Source organism: Spermophilus citellus, assembly GCF_964194105.1.
Source record: "Spermophilus citellus genome assembly, chromosome: 3".
Taxonomy (NCBI): Eukaryota; Metazoa; Chordata; class Mammalia; order Rodentia; family Sciuridae; genus Spermophilus; species Spermophilus citellus.
The window spans coordinates 128,670,187-128,691,332 of record NC_138184.1 but is presented as its reverse complement, the minus strand read 5'-3'; the positions used below and the strand labels follow the sequence as shown (position 1 = coordinate 128,691,332).

General features: G+C 46.7%; 1 protein-coding gene across 2 annotated transcripts in view; it reads right to left on the bottom strand.

Moving 5' to 3' along the window:
* Positions 1-1,152: 1,152 nt before the first annotated feature.
* NUDCD3 (NudC domain containing 3) overlaps positions 1,153-21,146 on the bottom strand; it is a 108,375-nt gene continuing 88,381 nt past the window's right edge. Inside the window, exons 5-7 of one of the 2 annotated variants that reach the window (XR_014020963.1) lie at positions 9,157-9,345; positions 2,734-3,841; positions 1,153-2,682 (exon numbers count right to left, since the gene is read on the bottom strand). Coding sequence is in view for 1 of the 2 variants with exons in the window: in XM_081285285.1 (XP_081141411.1) it covers positions 3,731-3,841; positions 9,157-9,345 (300 nt within the window). In the remaining variant the exon portion in view is untranslated. Of the gene's footprint in view, positions 3,842-9,156; positions 9,346-21,146 lie in introns of both variants that reach the window. The other variant, XM_081285285.1, reaches the window with a different exon arrangement.

Here is a 21,146-nt window from a genome sequence, read left to right as displayed (position 1 = left end):
TATTTTTTTCTTCTTATTCCTGAGACTGACTGCACCTTCCTAACCAGGATTGACAGGAGGCACCCTGGGGCTTTCAAACCACATTCCTATGGGGTCATTATGGTATTCAGCAGACTTTCGGGGCAGCAGTATAGCTCAAACACCTGCTCCCCAGATTTTTAGTTAGATAGTGGACATCAACCTTGGCCATGGGAAATCACACCCAACTCTGCATCAGTCCCCCAGCTATGCAGGGCTGCTAGGCCTCTGACCAAAGGGGAAAGGGTTTATCAAGGGCTGACCAGACTGTGCTGAGAAACTTCATGCTCTTTATTCACAAGAGAGCCATCTCATCCCTGGCTGAGCTGGCTGCCAGCTGGCTTGCTGGGGGAGCAGATTTGAGGTGGGGTGAGGGTCTGTTCCCCAAGCATGTGTCCTGGCCAGCGAGTTCTCTGTGCAGCAGCTGACGCCTCCTGGACACATTTCCACAAAAACACTTCTTGAGCTTTTCCCTCCTGCATTCTTAGGGGCAAATTACTGAAGATCTCTCTCCTTTCTGGAGGTTATTTATGGCCCTAAGAATGGACAATTTCAGTTAGCCTCTGATATATTCTTCATTTGATAAATACTTCTCACACCCTCAGGTCCTGCCCACTGAGAATGAGCAGGGTCAGAGGAAATAAGTTCTCCCTGGAATGGGGGAAGGACACAGAATGGAATAACCTGAGATCTGATGGGGTTCTGAGTCAGATGTCAGGCTGTCTTGGTGGAAGACAATGCAGCTAACCTGAAGATGTGCACCTGGAGGATCTGCGGCAGTGCAGAGGTGCCTGGAGATCCACAGGCTGGGAGCTTGGTGAATAATGAGTGAAGGCGCCCTGTTCACCATCCAGCAGGGTCATTCAGAATTCTGCACTCAACCTGAGCCTTCAGGTAAACAGAATTCCAGACCTATTTGAAATTATGTCAGAGCTAGTTACATTCTTTTATCTGATCAAAAGCTTATAGGATTTCTGAAAGCTGTGTGAAGTTTTGCCAGGGCTTTTAGGCTGGATGGAAAAGATTCCCCATTTTGGTGTTGGCTGTAAACTGGGGCCCAAAGCCTCATGACTAGAAACTGTGGGTAATGACAACTCACAAACAGAATTGTAAAGAGCAAATGCCACACTCAGAACTGCTTAAATACAGATTTATTGCAAACCAACACAGAGGAGCCGGAGCAGCTTTGCAGGCTGGACACCCCACTCTCCTGGGCCCCTGGACAAGGGGGACGAGTCACCCCATTTTCCTCAGACCTCAGCTGGTGGGACTTAGTGGCCAAACTGCGGCTGTCGTGTCTAAAAAGAGAAAATAGGCAGTGTGCCAGCTCCAGAGGCTAGACGGTCCAGCAGGAGCCCCAGCTTGGAGAATCATCCCCCAGCCTGGCTAGGAGTGAGCCAGGCCAGGAACAAGGCTTGTGGGCCCAGAACCCACAACCACACTATGTACCCAAGGACCAGACCAGGCTCCTGCCACACAGCTAACACCCAACGCTGCCCATCTCAGCTACTCTTTCCTAAACACTGGTTTACTGTTTGTTAAAGAAGGGTAGGGACTGGGAAGAAATGCAACACAGAAAGTAAATCCAGGCAAAAGGAAGACAAGTCAGAGAAGTGAACAACTCAGTCTCCCAAACAATGAGGAGCAGGGCTCACACACCTCATCCCTCCTGGAAGACTGTCCACAGGGAGGGGGGCAGGGAGGAGGCAGCCAACTCGGGAATCACAGATAAGATGGGAGACATGCACATTCATCCCGAGACCTCTTTTTTGTTAGGTGTGACAGTTGTATGGGACAGTGTTTTGCAAATCCTAGGACCTTGATGAAACTTCAGGAAAAAACAACAAAGGTTTCTTCAGAATCTCTTGAAGGTGAATCAGTTCTGCTTCCTGGGGTTCAAGATCTCTTCAGAAGGGCCGCACTAGCTTGGTGACAATGTCAGACAGCAGAGCTCTCACATTTCAAAGGGGGCATTTGGGGTCCTCTGCTCTCCCTTGACAGTCAGTGTGACATTTTTGGACCCATAGAATACCTCCCAGAATGTACTTATATATTTGTTTTTTAGTTGTAGTTGGACACAATACATTTATTTTATTTATTTATTTTTATGTAGTACTGAGGTTCGAACCCAGGGCCTCATATATGCTAGGTGAGTGCTCTACTGCTGAGCCACCACCTCAGCCCCAGGATGTACTTTTTATAAGGGCTGTCGGCCACCACTGTAAACCAGAAATCTAGCCCAAAATGACTACAACAAACTAGATCCTATCTACACAGTTCAATGTGGAAGCCTTTGGAAGGATGTCCCACCAACTTGTTCTCCTAGACAGTCCCTCTTGAGCATTTGCAGAGAGCTTGCAGGCCAGTGCTCTTTGCCAAGAGCAAGCTGCCCAGCATCTTTAGGCTTTGACTCCAGCTGGCCGTGGGTATAACCAGGGTACAAACACTTGTTTTGTGACTTATTCATTCACTGAGGCTGCCAGCTAGGTGAATGGACAGTGCTGGGCACTGATGATACCACATTCCTGGTAACAGGCAGAGAGAGTCCTGTAAGTACTTAGAGCACCTGGAGCCCAGCCCCTCAGTCAGGTCTTCATAACTTGGCTAGAGTCAGTGCTGTGGCTCAAGGCATGGGCTTGGGGATACTGAGATGGTGCCCATTCCCTGGACAACAGGGGGGACAGACTAGGAGATCCAGGGAACACAGTCCAGTGCCTGGTATGAGGGTCTTCAATTTCTTGGGATCTGTCACAGTGGGACAGTGTGCCTTCGTGCCTGTATAGAAATTCCTCTTCCTGAGGCACCCGAGGTCAAGGCTGCTCAGAGTTTGTGGCTGACATGATCTGCCAATGAGCTGCTAGACCTGGTGTGGTCTCCTGAGGATGCCTGGTTCTTGCCCATGCTTTGACATAGCACACCCAAAGAGGTCACACAGGGAGTCAAGCAGAGTGTACCATGCAGTGGTGGCCAGGCTCAGTTCACTTTAACAAGAAACAAAGCAAAGCAGCCGCAATCCGAGGGCAGACAGAATTCCCACTGCATCTGGGCCTGAGACCAGAACCCCAGACTTTCTCCCAACATCAAGAATGTGAAAATAGGACTGCAGTTTCTGCTGTTCTGCCTATGCGGCCGAGGCAAACAGAGCACATTTACAAATGGATGAGCAAGACTGCACGTGAACATACCTAATGAGGTCAAGGGGTACGGGTTTCCCACAGCGGCCCCAGCAGCAGCTCCACAGCTGTTCCCCACTTGCCTTCATACAAGTGCTGCACCCCACACACTTCAACTTTGGCTTCGTCCAAGAGCCCAGCAACTCCCCACTCCCAACCAGAAGAAAAGCAAGCAGAATAGCATCAAAACAACAGCAAGCAGAGAGCAGAGGAGGAAAGAAATGCTGCCTGCAGTGGCTGGTTGCTGTGGAGACGAAGCATGTGCTCTCAGTTTACTGGGACGTGTCCCTCCTGCATTTCAAACACCTTCATTCAGTGTTGGCCACAGCGGCCACCAGGCAGCAGCTGGCCCCGCACCTTCTCTGGAACAGCCTGGAGGTGCAAGGTCAGGGTTGATGGCCTGGTTCACCCTTGAAAGAAAGGATGGCTAGGGGTGAATGAGACGAGCAAGTCCCTGGCACACAGGGAGCTGAGAGAGAGGGACAGCTGAGAACAAAGCCTCTGCCTCCCTGCTGGCGAGTTTCCTTTCCTTCTGGTCATTAAAACTGCACAGCCCCCGGGGAGATGTTGAACATGGCTGGGTCGAATCGCTGGCCTCGGAAGGGAGAGCCTTCAGCATCCCACCCCTTCTTCAGCATCTCATGGACTTTCTACAAACAGAAAATAGAGAGATTAAAGGGGATCACAAGGGACTGCATGCTTCCTCATAGAGCAGATGGATTGCAGGAACAGAACTGCTTCCTCAGGGATTGGGAACTTGCCCCATAAGACAAACTGGCTAGAGGACCGTATACCCTCCAGCAGCTCAAGACCAAGGGAGGCACTGGGTGACTGCCAATTCCTGTAAGACTGCGCTCCCCACAGACTGAATTTCTAATCCTCTCTTCTGTCTCCAGTAAAGCAATGACAGCGCTCTGTGGTTCACGTCTTCTTTCCCTTTCTACGAGGATTTCTGTCCAAATTCCAAACAGCCTACAGAGCCTAGAACCCCACTAGGCATTTTCCCATATCGCCTTCCCAAAGGAAAAAGTTCTTGTCATTGACAACTGCCATCATCACACAATTCAAGGTTGACCCAAGATGTGGTGCAGGAGGAGAGACCTCAGAATGTCCAGCAGGGAATCCACCAGTCAAGAATGTCCCACTATTTCCTTGGGGACCTAGTCAGGGGTGACAGACTTAGCTCCTTTCTAGCACATGACCACTGCAGAACACCTAGCCTCCACCGGTCAGCAAGCAGACCATAGCAGTAAGGCCGTAGTCAAGGGACATCAGGAAGGCTGTAACCCTGAGGGAGGCACCTGAGCCTAGGCTGGCGGGCCAGCCCTTCTCTAAGCATCTGTCCTCCTCACCTGGTCACCTCAAGTGTACCCACAGATGGGGATGATCTCTTCTTTCAACCACAAGAAATGAAGAGGCTGATGTTATAGGGCCAGGGGTTATCCCACCAATGGAGTCTGTGGTTTCTGTTGCAGAAAGCCTGAAGAACAGGCCTGGAAGACAGATACACAACTCTAACAAAAATTCCTAGCATCTGGTAAAGCTTCTGGATTTTCTGTACCACAGCTTCTCCTTGTAAAATAAAACCTTCCTGACAAGGGGGCTTTCTTTTTCCTAGTAGCAATGAGCATGTTGGATCCGTAACACATATTAGGGACTGATCAGTATTCTCAACTTCTTATAGATAACTCAGATCAGAGCCAATGGAATGACCACTTTAAGGCACTGCAGTGGGGTCAGAGCAATTAGCGCATACCAAGTGACAGGGGTGGCAAAGAGGACTTCAGGAAGCCCCTCTGCACAACCCTGATGGCCTGGCCAACAGGAAGCATGAAGCTGGATGGTCTCAACCAAACACAAGAATGGACCTGACATGCTAAGCAGGAGGCCACAGGAGGCCTCTATGCCCTAACAGAGCTGTAGTCAGCTGGAGGGTGAGGGGCAGCTAGAGGGCTAACAGTTACAGAGCTGTACAGCAGCCTCCTCTGACCCCAAGAGTCTGGAGGCTCAATGTAGGAAGCCAGATGTAAGGAGTAGATTTTTAGACTTGATCTTAAAATTGCTGGAGCCCAGGGAGTCAGGATCAGTGTCCAGACCTTCCCTGGGGCAAAGGTGGAGAGTAGACATTCCTATATGTCACCAAATTCACTCGTAGGTCCAGCCACCATATTAATGCTGGCATGTGCTTGTGCGATGTCAGTTACTGACTTTTAGGGTGAGTTCCACCCAGCTGGAGATATTCTAATAGACACCTCTGAGTGCAGACTGAACACCTGTGCACTCCACCCTCCCTTTCTAGATGAGAAACCTGCTCAAAGAAATTAAACTGGGGAAAAAGATGAAGGGGAGTAAACTTGTTAACCTTGAGAAGACGTGAATTCACAGTGACATCAAAAAATTTAAAGCAACAAAAGAAAGTGTTATCATTTTGAAATTAAAATGCTTCAAAATACATAGCATCTGTGGCATTAGAAGCACAATTTGAAATCCTGGCAAATTTAGAAAACTCTGAGTTCACACCATAAATGGGCATCAATGCCAGAGCACGTTGGTAACTGTGACTACGCTGATGTGCGCAGCAGATGGAGGCTGACAGGAGAACCTGGCCCTATTTCCATTCTCTCTACTAGTGAGGCCTGATGATCCTAGCGCAGCGACCTTGACCACCCACCTGACTTTTTGGAGGGTCCTTCTGCCCATGAGGTACCCTGATAACAAAGAATAAAGTGTGACTAAATTATTATGAGGCCACATAAGGGTATGGACCTTTCTGGGTCTATTTCTTCATTTGATAAAAAAGGAGCTAAGGATATTTTATATGGAACCCATAGGTTGTCAGGGCCCCCATGAACTGAGGACCTTTCCCCAAGCTGTGCCAAGACCAGTGAGGAGCTGACACTTTGGCATTGGTGTCAGGCAGGTTGTGGGATACACATTCTTCTGAATGACAACAGTTCCAAGAAGGGGGTTCATTAAGACCCACAGCCTAGGGGCTTGAAGCTCTCTGGTCATCTAAGAGTAGGTCAGTCCTGGTGAGGAGTCACCCAGAGTCCTACTCATGGGCTGCCAATCCTGGGCTGCTGAGGGTCTCCCAGGGTAGACCTTTGGGCAAGGTCATACAACCCCTCAAATATCGGCATGCTGCTTGGACCATGTTGCAAATTCATGGCTGAATCAGTTTAGACTCAAAACACAGATCTATGCACTAGACTATAGTGTCCTCAAGGTTCTTCTTTGGATATTTCCTAATTGAGTTACTTCCCAACCCCTAGGCTCCCCAATGCTGGTCACAATCAGTTGTCCAGCTGTCTATAGATGTAGCAAGCCATCTATAGCCCAATGCAGTGCTTTTTCCTCTATAGTACCCTGGAGTCCAGGGGGAGGCTGCATGTAAGTGCACAAATACATGTGCACATGTATGGTATATGCTGCTGCTACTTCTTGCCCGGTGAAGCTAGTCTGTTTTGGTAAAACTTTCCTGGAAGCTGCCTCAGTTTTCTAGGGATAAGCAGCAGATGATTCTGTTCCCAGTCCTGGGCAGTGGGCAGAATAGCAGTCAACGAGAACAAGTAGCCCTCCGACCCCCCTCCCCCAACAGGACCCCAAGAATGAGAAAAACAGAGCATCCTTTTCCTGAAGAGGACCATCAATAAGACTGCAAAGCTGGACTGAACTAGTCTTTGGAGAGATCAGATTTAAGTGGCAGGACTCTCCATGCTTTCAAGGCAGATCTGTGTCTGCCCTTGCTGAGGATGCAGAGACTAACACCATGTCCAGCTCATGTCAGCTCTCAAGGACAGTGACACATCAGCACTGAGTGTAAAGAAGGGAAAGAGAGAATGAGCCAAAGGTCAAGAAGAAGGAAGGATACAGGGAGGGGAAAAAAGGAAACAGAGAACAAGAAGCCCCAATACTCCATGTAGATCCTGTACTATTGGCAACTCCCAGACAAATGACATTACTGGTATTTTGCAGATTATATCTGCAAGAGATGTAATCACAGGGACCTTGAGGGCAGAGATGCAAAAAGTCGTAGAACATTCTAGCTTATATCATATATCATAGTTAAGTCTACCAAGACCTCACTGAAGCTTGGCGCAAATATAGTTGAAGCCACAATAAATTTAAATCTTTAGTGTTTCTCTGTAACAAAAACTTGATGTTGGCATCTGGGGAAGATGTGAGGATCTTGGGTCCTTGTTCTCTCTGTCCTGTGGCACAAATATATGCTTCTGAAGAATGCTTGATAGGATTTCTTTCTCACTTTCTCAGCACAATGGGCATCTGCATGTATGCTCTCCAGTCAAAATAGCTTCTCTTTCCCGGGAAGTCAACCTTAGCCCTCTGAGTGCTGACCCCAGACACAGGATGGACTGGTCCTCAGGCCCTACCCACAGGGCAAAGGCTCACAGGCAAGGGCAGTGGCTAGATTAAATTGCAACCACTTAGTTCTGGCTGTCCACATGATCTGAGATGATGCTGGGAGCTTTCTGTGACTTCTGTACCACAGAGACCCTGAAGAGATGTTGTTCAACCAAACTGTGCCCTAGGTGAAAAAGGGGGCCAAACCGAAAGGAACATTCTCTTCCACAGAGGAATGGGCTGAGCTGAGGGAGCCAAGTCCACAAGGACAGGAAGGTCTGAAATTAGATCTGGGGTCAAACCCTACCCAGGCTGCTTGAGCTGCCTAACCATATTCTGAGACCTTGAAAACTCAATCTTGGGGCTAGGGATAATGCTCAGTTGGTAGAGTGCTTGCCGCACACGCACAAGGCCTTGGATTCAATCCCCAACACCACACCAAAAAAAAAAAAAAAAAAAAAAAAGCAAGCAAGAAAGAAAGCTCAATTTTGCTTTTGTGGGTGGGGGGGAACCATCATTCCAGGAGTAGTGTGCAGAGCCTACAGCTAGCCAACCCACCCTACACATACATAGTATGTGCTCACTACATGCCTTGGTGTGGCAGGGCCTAGGAAGGAGAGAAAAGCAGCAAAACTTCCAGGAACCTCAACCTTATAGAGATAGGGACATACCTGTGAAGATAGGAAACAGTGGCTGACAAAGCAGCAGAGTATACAGAAGCCCCCAATATGTATTGCCACCCCAAAAAGAAAGGGAAAAACCACAATGTGAGGCTTCTTCCAGAGACAAAGAAGAAAATATGAATCTGTGTGGCTTTTTGGACACTGACCCATGCCCAGCAGCTGACCTTTCCCTACTGATCCAAGGCTGTATTTGGTCCATGTGCATGCTGCTGTCCAAACCTACAGCACTGTATGGATAAACCCTGGAAGGTGACAATACGAAAAGCAGCCTTTTCTTCCCTAAGGTGCTACCTATAGGATTATTAAAATAAGGAAAAGTGAACATGTTTTTCTAATCAATCATTTTCTTTGCTGGGTCGGACATGAACCAGCCTCCTGATCCCCCAATAGCTGCTGACCTCATACCTCCCCAGTCACAGCCCCAACATTCATTCACAATAAGTGAATTGCTAGCTACCTGCCTTATATCAGGCCCTCCACAGTCAGAAACCAGGCTGGCCCTACAGGCCGGCTCTCCCCTCCTCCACTGAGGGGCCCATGGAGCTCTAGGCAAGTTATGTGTGGATGAGGCACAGAGGTAAGAGCTGTCAACACTAGACATTTCTAGGCTCCAGTGTGGGCAGGGCACATTGCATAACATCCTTCCAGGTCCTGCCTCCTGGGCTCTTGGCTTGGATATGAGAATGTGGCTGGAATACCAGTGTGTACCTATCCTCAGGCAGGGAACAGGTGATAAAAGCAGGTAAGATGGGGCCCCTCCTGGGCCTCCTGAGCCAAGACTGGCAGGGCAGCTTGTGGTACAGCAGGCTGAAGCAAGGCTGGCCCATCCACCACCCTCCTCCTCCCCACCACCAACACTGCCCACCCCACTGCTGCTAGCAGTCTTGTCACCAGGGCAAGGAAGACCGTAGTGTGCATACCAGCTCATGGCTCTGAGGCTTGCCCTGTAGCTTCTGATGGTAGTCAAAGGTGAGCCTGTCTAGGACTGCCTGCTCCTCCTCGTCCACAGTAGCCATGGAGCGCTCCTTGTTGATCTTGTCGATGTCAATGGGCTCCTCTCCCTCCAGGATGGCACTCCACCAGTACTCACCCACCTTGCTCAGGTTCACCTGGGACAAACAGGATAGAGAACTATATTAGGGATAGGAACTGACAGCCATGGGCCAGGTCTCCAAAGCTAGGGACAGAGCAGAGAGGCTGCTGAGAGACAGACATTTCAGGGTGAGACCAGGATCAACCATTCAAAGGAAGGTGCCATACAGGAAAGAGTGCCAGAACACTTTGAGCCCAAGAATATAATGGGAGCAAAGAGACCTACATCTTGCAGGTACCTCAGACCTTCACCACCAGGTCCCAGATCCTCAGTCAGAATGATGCCGACAATATGTGCCCACCCTGTCCATACTCACAAGAGGATATTCTCTTAAGAGATACTCCTGGCCCATCTGGACCTAGTCCTGGTCCACCCTAGCCTGACACAATCTTGCCATGTAAAGCCTATCTGCAGTGGGCAGTGGCGCATGCCTGTAATCCCAGTGACTCAGGAGACTGAGACAGAAGAATTGCAAGTTCAAGGCCAGCTTCAGCAACTTAGCAAGCTACTGTCTCAGAACAAACAAACAAACAATATATATATATAAATTAAAAAATTTTAAAAAAGGGCTGGGGATGTAGCTCAGTTGTAAAGTGCCTCTGGATTCAATCCCCAGTAATCTCCCTGCCTCACCCCCACAAAAAAAGTCTATATATGTACGTACGTGCCTCTCCAGGTCTTTACTGCCTATTTGGATCTTGTCCCTGCCCAACTCTTATAAACCACCTTCTACCTCAATGATCTTTCTTGCTTCCAAGAATAAAGTTTCCTGCCATCTCTTGATGTTCTTCCTTGCTCCCTAACTGCAGTTTCACTTGGCTTTTGAGTTTCTGTTATTATGGGAACACCAGTCTCCTGCCATGTTTAGGTGACTGGGACTTATAAGACGAAGAGCTTGGCCTAACGTATGACAAAATCTCCCAGGGCCCCCTCACTCTCCAACATGGGGCCCACTTGCCCATCTCCATTCCCTCCCTAGAGCTGGGCTTGCTTTCTGTGGGGAGTTCTCCAGATCCACAGGCGGAGATGGCTCTGGGAGAAGAAGCCCCATTAGGAGTGCCCCAAACTGGTCCATGCCAATTTGGGCACCTCTCCAGGAAAGCCCAGACTCACCCAGCCTCACGGTACAGTCCTTAGTGCTGAGATCTGCAAAACTCATTACAGAAACACAAAGCAGAGCGGGACTAAAGCAAGGGAGCAAGGAATTAGCCGTGTACCATAGTTTGTGCCCAAGGGCACCTGCTGCTCAGTCTGCCACAGAGACAAATGGCAAGGCCCCAGATCCACAGAGACAAACAGAAAAGAGCCAGGACACCCTATCCCCTGAGGTCAATCGTCATAGGGATGCACAGGGAATGGGCAAACTGGCTGTATTCCTCATGGTCAGTAGCTGGGTTCATAAAAAAATTCTTACCAGAGAAACCATGAAGGAACAAGTGGATTTTTCCCCACCTTGTCCTGTGACTCTGGTGGGATGAAACTGTTTAGTCCTCAGAGAAGGGAGAAAAGGTGGAAAGGACTGCCAAGTGAGGGTAGTTCTTCTCACAGATGTGCATCCAACAGAACCACTGACCAGGGGTGAAAGCCACACTCTAGGCAATCATGACAGATGGCCAAGAGTATCCACAGAAGGTGCCACCTGTTTGATCAGAGATGTTGTGCACCCCATAGGGAGCATGGAGTCCTAATAGGGTCCCTCTACCTCCCATCTTTGAGCCCCTGCTGACCAAACCTACCCACACCAGGCTGAGGTGGAAGGGGCTGTAGAACACACACAGAAGGGAAAGTTTTTCAGAACTAGGAAAATCAACACAAAAACTTGCAATCATGACATAAGGTCAGCATCTCAAAAACCTCCACTTCTGGCTCCCAGAGCAGAGGGGGAGTAAAGAAAAGGGGAGACTGCATATGCCACCAGATGACAGCTTCACTAATAAATGATTCCTGTTCTGCAATGCCCAATTTAAATTCAGGATGAAACTTCCAATCCAGATACTCCATTGAGCTGGCCTATTGCTAACTTCAATTTGTACCTTCAGAGACTCCAGGCTGAGAACTCTGCCCCATCTTTAATGAGCAGAAAGCATATTTAAAAAAAAAAAAACAAAACAAAACAAAACAAAAAAAAACCCTCTCAGGTGGGAAATACACTGTTTCCTGTTTCAGAGATTTTTGAGGCACTTATAAAACTGTAAATTCTGAAAAGATTTTTAAAGTTTTTACTATTATTTTCTTTAGTAATTATCATTACTGAGAACTATACAACATACTATTAGAATTCAGAAAACATGCACACTATTATCCCTATTTAGTAAGGGCAAACCCTCCAAATCCCAGCTATGCCAACAGCCCACTAATAGCATCCTGAAGTCAGCTGGTTGACTCAGCAAGTCTGGGGGCCCCATTGCTGCTGTTGGGCCTTTATACACTGCAAGACCAGACACAGGACTACAGACATGCCTGACTTCAGTGAGCACAGTAGGAGATGAACTGAGGATAATTCACTGGTCTGCCCAAGAAGAGGGAGAGGATATTTTAGGAAGGGGGCTCATTCTGTCTGTTCAGCAGAAGGGAGAGGACTCACTACCATGTCCTTGTGTCCATACATGCATTAGCAAACCCAACAAAAATTGAGATGAGCCTTGTACTTTTTTTCATCAGAAATGTTTGATCTGTAGTTAGATTTCATAAAATTTATAATTAAGAGCAGATTCATATGCTCATGTTGTTTCAAAAATACTTAAAAGTTTTCCAATGACTATATCAAGTAGATTTTAAAATAAAATTCATTTAAGTAAAAACATCCAGTTCCTCCAACATGTCCAGGGCATACCTGACCACCATAAGTAGCCAGGTATACTGGATGGTAGGGTCTTGAAGATGGCTACCTTGCTGTCTGATGCCTCTCATGGGCACCATTGATATATCTTGAAATGAGATGTGAGTTTCACTTTATAAAAATATTCTTTTTAAAAAATACACGTTTTTTTTTAGTTGTCAGTGGACCTTCATTTTATTTATATGTGGTGCTGAGAATCGAACCCAGTGCCTCACACATGCTAGACAAGCGCTCTACCACTGAGCTATGACCCCAGCCTTAAAAATATACTTTTTAGGGGCTGGGGATGTGGCTCAAGCGGTAGCGCGCTCGCCTGGCATGCGTGCGGCCTGGGTTCGATCCTCAGCACCACATACAAACAAAGATATTGTGTCTGCCAAAAAATAAAACTAAAAAATAAATATTTAAAAAATATATATATATACTTTTAAATTAAGGTGAAGTTTAATACAACATTAAATTTTTATTCATAGGCAAATGATTTAGTAGCATTTAACACATTCACTAGAGGGTGCAACCATCACCTTTATCTTCAAAATATTTTCATAAAAGGAAGCCCTGTACTCATTAGTGGTCACTCCTTACTTCACCCTAATCCTTCCCTTAAGCACCTTTCCCCTACCTCTGGCAACTGTGAATGATTTGTCTTTATAGGATTTACCTATTCTGGACATTTCACACAAAAGAAATCCTACAATATTTGTCTTTGTGTCTGGTTTATTTCACCTAATCCTTAAGGTTCATCCATCAGAACTACACTCCATTTCAGGTTGAATAATATTCCTTTCCATGGATACAACACATTCTATTTATCTGTTCATTTGTTGCTGGACACTTGAGCTGTCTCTACCTTTTGGTTATTGTGAATAATGGTGCTGAGAACAACTGCGTACATTTACCTAGGAATGGAACTGCTGAGTGATATGGTAATTCTACATTTAACCTTTTGAGAAACCACCAGATTGTTTTCCACAGAGGCTGTACCATTTTACATTCCCACAAGCAGGCACAAGGGTTCTAACTTCTCTACATCCTCGCTGACACCTGCTATCTTTGTTATTACAGCCATTCTTAAGTGTGTGACGGCACCACTTACCCTGACTGCATGTAAACATGCCTACTCCTCTGCCTTCAGTAGACCTCTCATCACTGTAGAGGCCTGAGCTGCCTTCAGTGCTGAAGCAGCAAACAGGACCTGAGGTTCTTATAAAGGCCCAGAAGACCAATGTCTCACTTCCAAAATTTTAGTAAATATTTATTTAGCACTTTTAGATTAATCTCCTAGTACTCTATTATTTAAGAATAATCAAACTAGTAAAAAGAGTAAGATTAATGGCATTATTAACATAATTATCCTCAATGAGTTCATTCTAACATTCTTCTTCACTTCACTAGTCTGTCTTCCTCCACAATGGTCCCTTGAAGAATTCACCTCTCATTCTGGCCCATAACCCCCAAATGTAGGTTCCCCATCTGCTTTTCTTTAAATGGCCCCATGCCCCAAAAGTCTTAGAGCTGACTAGTTTCTTTACGCTCGGAATCTCCTTACATTCTACATAACTGCTCTTGTTTCCCATATTTAAATACTTTCCTTGGAGGGTACTTCTAGGAGGCCTCAGATCTAAATCTTGGGGCATTTAATCTTCAAAACTACTCAAGGGTTCAGAGTACACAGATCTTTCAAAGCCATCTCTGATACCTGGGCCAGAATGGGGGGCGGGGCACAGGGGTCAAAAGGACAGAGGAGAAATGTTCCCAGAATGGACTTCACAGGTCCCTAGCTAAGGACAACACCCTTGGACAAGTAGTCTGATGATTTGCTTAGTATTTGACTTGTTTTAACATTTTGTGACTTTTTATAACAAGTCACTATTGTGGTGGTATAGTATGCACACAGTAACTCACCGCTTGATATTACATCTCCCTGAGCCACTGTAAACCCCTATACCCTAGGCACCCTATTCCCCTTCACCTCAGCCTATGATGTTCATCTTGTGTCCATCTTGTCAGTGTTCAGAATGTCATTACAAAGAATCATATAGCTTGCAGCCTTGTGTCTGTACTTCCTTCCCTGAGTATGTAGGCTTTGACATCTGGCCAGACTATTTCATGATGCAGGTGACCACACATCTGTCCATGTTCACGTGGGTGTTCCCAGGGTTTGGCAATTAGATAAGAAGCTGCTGTGAAAATCTGCATGCTTCCATTTTTCCTTGGTTGGCACCCAAGAGTGCAGTGTCAGGCTGTGTCCATACTGGTACATGGTGTCCACGCTCACCAGCAGTGCAAGAGCTGTGGCCAGCACCGTAGCTACTCCAGGATGGCACCTTTGGCCTCTCAGTAGCCATTCTCATGGGGGTAAAGAGGCATCTCTCGGTCGTTGTGATTTCATTCCCCTAATGATGCTGAGTTTCCTTTGGTGGGCTCAGAGTATAAGCTCATGTTTTTTTAAACTTTTTTTTTTTAATATTTATTTTTTAGTTTTCAGCGGACACAACATCTTTGTTTGTATGTGGTGCTGAGGATAGAACCCGGGCCGCACGCATGCCAGGCGAGCGCGCTACCGCTTGAGCTACATCCCCAGCCCTTTTAAACTTTTATTTGGAAATAATTTCAAATTTGTAAGTTGCTACAACAAAATAAGTACAAAGACAGTCATACAGGTGTTTAGCAGTTGCGTGGCTACACTCTGTCCAGCTTTGTATGTGTAATATATGAACATATAAAACAAACATAATGGCTTTTCTGAACCATTTAAGAGGAAGCTGAATGTTTTGGCTCTCTGCCCTATTATTTTCCCTTCTTGGTAATGGAGATAGAACCCAGGGCTTCATGCATGCTAGGTGAGAGTTCTACCACAGAGCTCTACCCACTTCCTGCCCTTTGCCCACAGTATTTCCTAACGGTAAAGAGTTTTCTGAGGTAACAACTTTGCCTCATCTTCCCTCCAGGACAGGACCCTTCCTACCCACTTTGATCTGAAACATTTACATAATCCTTCTATCTCATCTGGTGTCTACCAATGAACGCGACTGTGTATGCCCAGCTGGACTTGCATATGTTCACCTGCAGGCACCTTGAGGAGGTGCTCTTCTGGGCCACCTGCCATACAGTAACTGAGGTGCAAACTTGTCTTCCTCAGAACCCCTGTGAGGATTCCTGTCTGGTCCTACCTTTCCCACAAACATTGGGACATCTGATGGTGGCATGGGCTCTACTGAAGTAGCACCTTCTCCTCTATAAGGAAGCCATCTGTCTTGCTGCTGTCAGCACTGCCTCCTGGATCCCTTGCTTCTTCACGGTGCAGACAATTGCTCAAAGCTATCCTTCGCTGTGTTGGAGTACGACGATCCCAGATGAGGTCCATGGAGGTCACTGTAAACTTCTGGACCCACCATTTTCTGGGAACGTTCTCTTTTTCAGTATTATAAGACACCCCATGTTCTTTTATCTATCTGGTCCTACACCCACAATCCATTTCTCTGAGGAACCCAGACTGTTGGCTGAACAGTGCTCCCAAAATGTCCTCACAGAAACTTCACCCTCAACGTGAATAAACTTACCTCAGCATCCCCCGATCTGTGCTGATGACTCACCAGCATTTATATCCCTTTCCTTCCTTAGTAACGGAACCTTATTTCTATTCAGGGAAGCAATGTGCCCAGTGAGGACGGCTTTACTCCTCACAGCTGCCTGTGTGATCGAGTTTGGGCCAATGGGAATGTTGTGGGATGTTCCTTCCAGGAAGGCACCTTGGAACAAGGGCAGTTAACAGGGTGGATTGACAGAGCATGGCAGGGGTCCTTGCTGGGTTTGATACCAACCACAGAAAAGATGTGGGCCACATGGCCATGGACTGGGTGTAGTTAGAAGGCACATAGCTTTACCCAAGGAAGCAGAAAACCTTCATATTCTGAGTGCCAGGGATGATGGGGCAATGCTAAACTACGACCCATCCCCTCATCCCACTGCATGAGAAGAGGGGCTATGGGCCTGTCCACATAGGCACTTCAGGAAGTACCTTAAGCCAGCACTGCAGGAAATAATCCTGCTCCTACTCTTGACAGGCTACCGTGGGCCACTACCTTCTGTGCAATCCCTAAGCCTTAGCTCCTCCCTATTAGAATCCAGGGATGGGCACAATGTGAAGTACTGTAATGCCTGGAAACACTATAATGCCCTGGAGACAGTGTTCACATTAAAGACACAAGGGCTCACATTTCATTTCATGTAAGAATTCCCAGGCTTAAGGCTCTTGCCAAAAATGCTAAACTAATTTAATCTGTAGCTTCTACTCTGAATTTATGAAGTCTGTTTAGTGATCCATAAGGACAGACTCACAGGGTAGGAAAGATTATCCAAGAAGGGAAAATGGCTCATCAACCAGGAAAGATAGACAATGGACCAGTTCATCTTCACAAGAAAGCCAACTGGAACAACTAGTGGTGTCCAGATAAACTAGTAAAGATATGGGCATTTGAGAAATCCATGTCTATAGTTACATGGGGATGCAGGTACATGCATCACTGGCAACACTCCAGTAACAATCCATCCTCTAGGGAGAGCCACAGCAAAAGGCTCATAGACTGTAATTACCCTGGAATTCCACTTTTGAGAAATAATAACTTCATGAAATCATCTCAATCAGGAGGAGGGAAGGGAGTGCAGCTTATATAAAAATACTCACATGGTTCAAAAATCATAAACAAATACATTGCAGTGAATTTTAAAGCCTGAGCTTCAAGGTTTAATTCCTCAAAGAATATTCTAGAGCTACTTCACCAATGTTAAATGGCTTTGTGTGTACATTATTGTCAGTACATGAAGATGTGCATGTGAAATGGCCATCTCCTCCTATGTAGCTTCTACCACCATTTTCAATATAGACATGCCTGAGAGTACCCCTCACCCCCGCAGCAGAGAGTGGCTACCCACCTACAACCATTTACACAGTGTGGAGGGCAGCCTATCATCTCCCAAATGGAGGAAGAAATGAAGACAATGTACAAGCCAAGTGCCTAGCTTCTGGGACTGAATGAGACATCAGGAAAAGAAGCTGGCGCTGTTGCCACGGCTGACTTTATATCGCCATAACCAGGCAAGTAGCTTGCCTGAGTCAAGAAGTCTCATTTAACATTCTCAAGTGTGGGAGGGAGGGAGGCAAGAGCTGTCACACGGTTTTAGCTGCCACCCCTGCCTGCCCTGGCTGTGTGGTATGGGATCCACTGCACAGGAGAAGAGAAGCAGTCCACGTGGAAATTGTTAATAAGCCAGTGGCATGTCTGCACTCACCTTTAAGGAGGTGAGAAGGTCAGAAGCTCTTACTGTAAAGTTAGGAGTGATAGTGATGACTCCAAATACCATCCCTCCTCATAGCAGCTGCAAGGGGAGCCCTGCACAAGTGTTCCAGGGCTGCTATGACAAAAAGAAGGTGCTATGACAGATGAGGGGATGTAAAAAACAAATATCCACTCTCTTATAGTTCTGGAGGCAAAGAAATCACAAAACAAGGTGTTGACAGGACTGTGCTCCTTTGAGAGTTCCAGGGGAGGATCCCTTCTGCCTCTTTCAGCTTCTGGAGGCTGTTGGCATTCCTTGGCTTATTGCCTCAACACTCAAGTCTCTGCCTAGTCTTCATATGCCTTCTCTATATGTGTCTTCTCTTCTGTCTCTTATAAGGATACCTGTCACAGGATTTAGGGTCCACCCAGGTAACCCAGGAAACTCTCATTTTGTGGTCTTTAACTTAATCACACCAGCAAAAAGGTCCTGTCATAAAATATCTTCTGGAGTCCATAGAACATACCCTTGACTTCATCTCCTTGACTATAATCTGTGCCTATAGAGGTCTGAATTTTAAAGATAAGTTAGCCAACTAATGTGGACATCAATCAGGCCAGGCACTCTGCCTTGTCTGAAGGACAAGAAAAGAAGTCTACAGGCTACTTTAGCCCTCAACCAGCGCCAGCTTCATGAATGAAGGTTTGAAACGTGAGAAATCTCTAGGGAGTTTTGAATTAAAGAGACAAGACCCTAATTACCTTTAAACCAGCTCCAGGACGGCTCCTCCTAACTCCAGCCTCCAGCCACCTATTGTGGTAGCGAGGTTTGCTAAAGAGGCTAGCGAGAGAGAGAACACGCCAGGGAGTGGATTTTTATTGGGGAACAAAAAATTCTGGGGAAAATCCGATCCAAAAAATTAAGGGGGGCAGCATCCCAAGGTCAAGGGTGACGCTTGGGTCTTTGGGGTAGTGGCCAGACACGCCTCCGCATGGACAAGCCCTCAGACCTGAGAAGGGTGGGGAAAGCTCTGGACACAGGATGTGCCTAAGTGCCTCTCTACCAGCCAGGGAGGTAATTCAAATCATGTGTGAGGATGGCCTCCCATAGGCTACAGTGATGGTCCAAAGCCAGCCCCCAATCATTAGCAACCCCCTCTCTGCATCCACATGCTCAGGGGAGACATTGTGTCAGATCCCATACAGCAGATGCAGTGTAATATATGGAAGGTAATCAGGATCTTCATGAATCAAAACAATCTGCTTACTGATTTACAATATTATCTCAGATACAAGATCAGAAGACAAATCTGGCCCCAAAAAGTCACCAATAAATAAATAATTAAATAAAAAACACAGTAAGCCCTCAGCTCCCATAAATAGTAACATTCCTTAACACTCAACATTTACTATGCTGGGGCTATATGGTCAGGAATGGGGAGAGTCAGGCAGAGCTCTACACCCCAGTCAGAGGTGCAGGTTGGGACCTAGCTGATGGGAGAGCCATTGCAAGAGGGTTATGATGCTCTACATGACTCCTTTTTCTGTAGACCCTGTTTAGTACAAGAAACCAGATGCCCAGGTTGAGAGAAACCTATAATACAGTCAGAAACTGAAGGCCCATGGGCCACTGGTGCAAGTTCTGTAGTTCAAAGTGAAACTATGATAGAAATATAATGCTATCCACTGACAGTAACAGCCTTCCCCCAGGAAAGGAGCCCTCTAGGATTAGGCAGGTGTGGCTTCATGGCTTACCTCCACCCCTGGACATCTACTTACCATCTTAGAATCTCAATATCATAACCTGTAAAACGAGTTTGCAAAGTGCCAAACAGCATTGTAAGGCACCTCACCTGAATCCTGGCTCAGCAACATGTTCAATAAATGATGACCATTAGTATTAGAAATTAATGCTTTGGGATCTGACTATATCTTATTCCATTTGTATTTGTACACACAAGTTTATAAGACACTCAAAAAAAGTAACATGGCTTTGAAATATCCATGAAGAAGTCAGAGTCACCTCTAGCAATGAAAACCCTTAAGAGGTGAGCAATATTGTAATAATCATATTTTACAGAAATAATGTAAAGTAAAAGGAATCTCTGGCAGATTATAACTCCAACAAGTTTTGAATATCATGGCTATGGGCTTAGAGACCAGTCACAAATGTCGGTCATAACTGTCACAGGTGAGGAAGTTATCAGCTTCAAAGTGCAGTAGACCACGTGAGGAGGGCTTGCCAAGGAATCCCCACTCACAGAGGGACTACTCAGAATACTGAGACCTTCCCCACACTCTGCACTGAAAATTGGCATGTTGGCTAGAAAACTTGAAAGGGGAAGACCTGCTCTGAACGTAGGCAACACCATCCGGTAGGCTGGGGCCCAGATGGAAAAAGAAGAAAGGTTGTTGAAAGTTCAACAACCAAAGGCAGGAGGCAGGGCTGCTCCAGACAGTACATTGGGATAGAGGCCCTAGAGTCACAAAGACCCAGTATGGTTCAGGTGGCCAGTACAGTCAGTGTGTTGCTCACATTCTTAAACCTCAACAACTGTGCAAAGCCCGGGTGAAGTACAGGCTGTGAGGATACTTGAATGTCAAACAGGACTCAACAGAAAGGAGTCAGTCGTGTTCACAGGAGGCTGTAGCCTGCAGCTATCCAGTACTGCCTTGATACCCAGGTTTTATATGGTTTGGTACAGGGATAAGGGACTAAGCTGCCAGGATGATAAGAGCTCTATGAGTCAGGGTTCTCCAGAGAGACAAAACCAAACCGCTGTGTGTGTGTGTGTGTGGGGGGGGGGGGGGTGTGTTTCATTTATTTGATTGTCTCACATGATAACAGAGGCTAAAAAGTTCCATCTGCATTCTGGAAAGCCAGGGAAGCTAAAGTTACTTAGTACAAGAAACCAGATGCCCAGGTTGAGAGAAACCTATGATACAGTCAGAGACTGAAGGCCCAAGGGCCCTCTGTTGGGCCACTGGTGCAAGTCCTGTAGTTCAAAGACCGAAGAACCTGGAGTTTGATGTCCAAGGGCAGGAAAAGTATGCCCACTCAGGAAGGAAGAGCCAGAGAGAAAGATGTTCTCCTTTCTTCCATCTGGGCCCCAGCCTACCGGATGGTGCTGCCTACATTCAGAGCAGGTCTTCCCCTTTCAAGTTTTCTAACCAACATGCCAATTTTCTGAAATATATTCACAGACATATCTGTAAATATTTACTAGTTCTTACAAGCCAGTCAAGCTGATGCCCAAAGTCAACCTTTAAAGAGTCAACTGACACACTGTCACAGCACTCATGAACAGAAGAGCACTTTCTTCTTTCTGGCTGAATGCTACCTCAGCACAGGATGTGGGACAGAGTAAGATATAAAACAAAAATTGAACTACCTTGGCTTGTACAAGGCTGCCTGGAGCCCTGTGCCAGACCCCATGAGTATCACCTCTGTGAGCAGAGGTGTGCCTGGGTGCCTGGGAAAATCAGAACCAGGGACAGGCAGAGTCCAGTCCCACTGCTGGAAACTCTGCATATCTCACAAAGGACCTTAGGTGAGAGAGCAAGCCACAGCCCTGGCAGCACTGAGCACTTGCTATCTGTGCTTGGGTCAGTGGGTATCCCTACATAACCCACAATAAGCACCATTTTCCAGGATTAATGATGAGATGGAGCTAGGGCATTGACAGCACCTTCCCCACT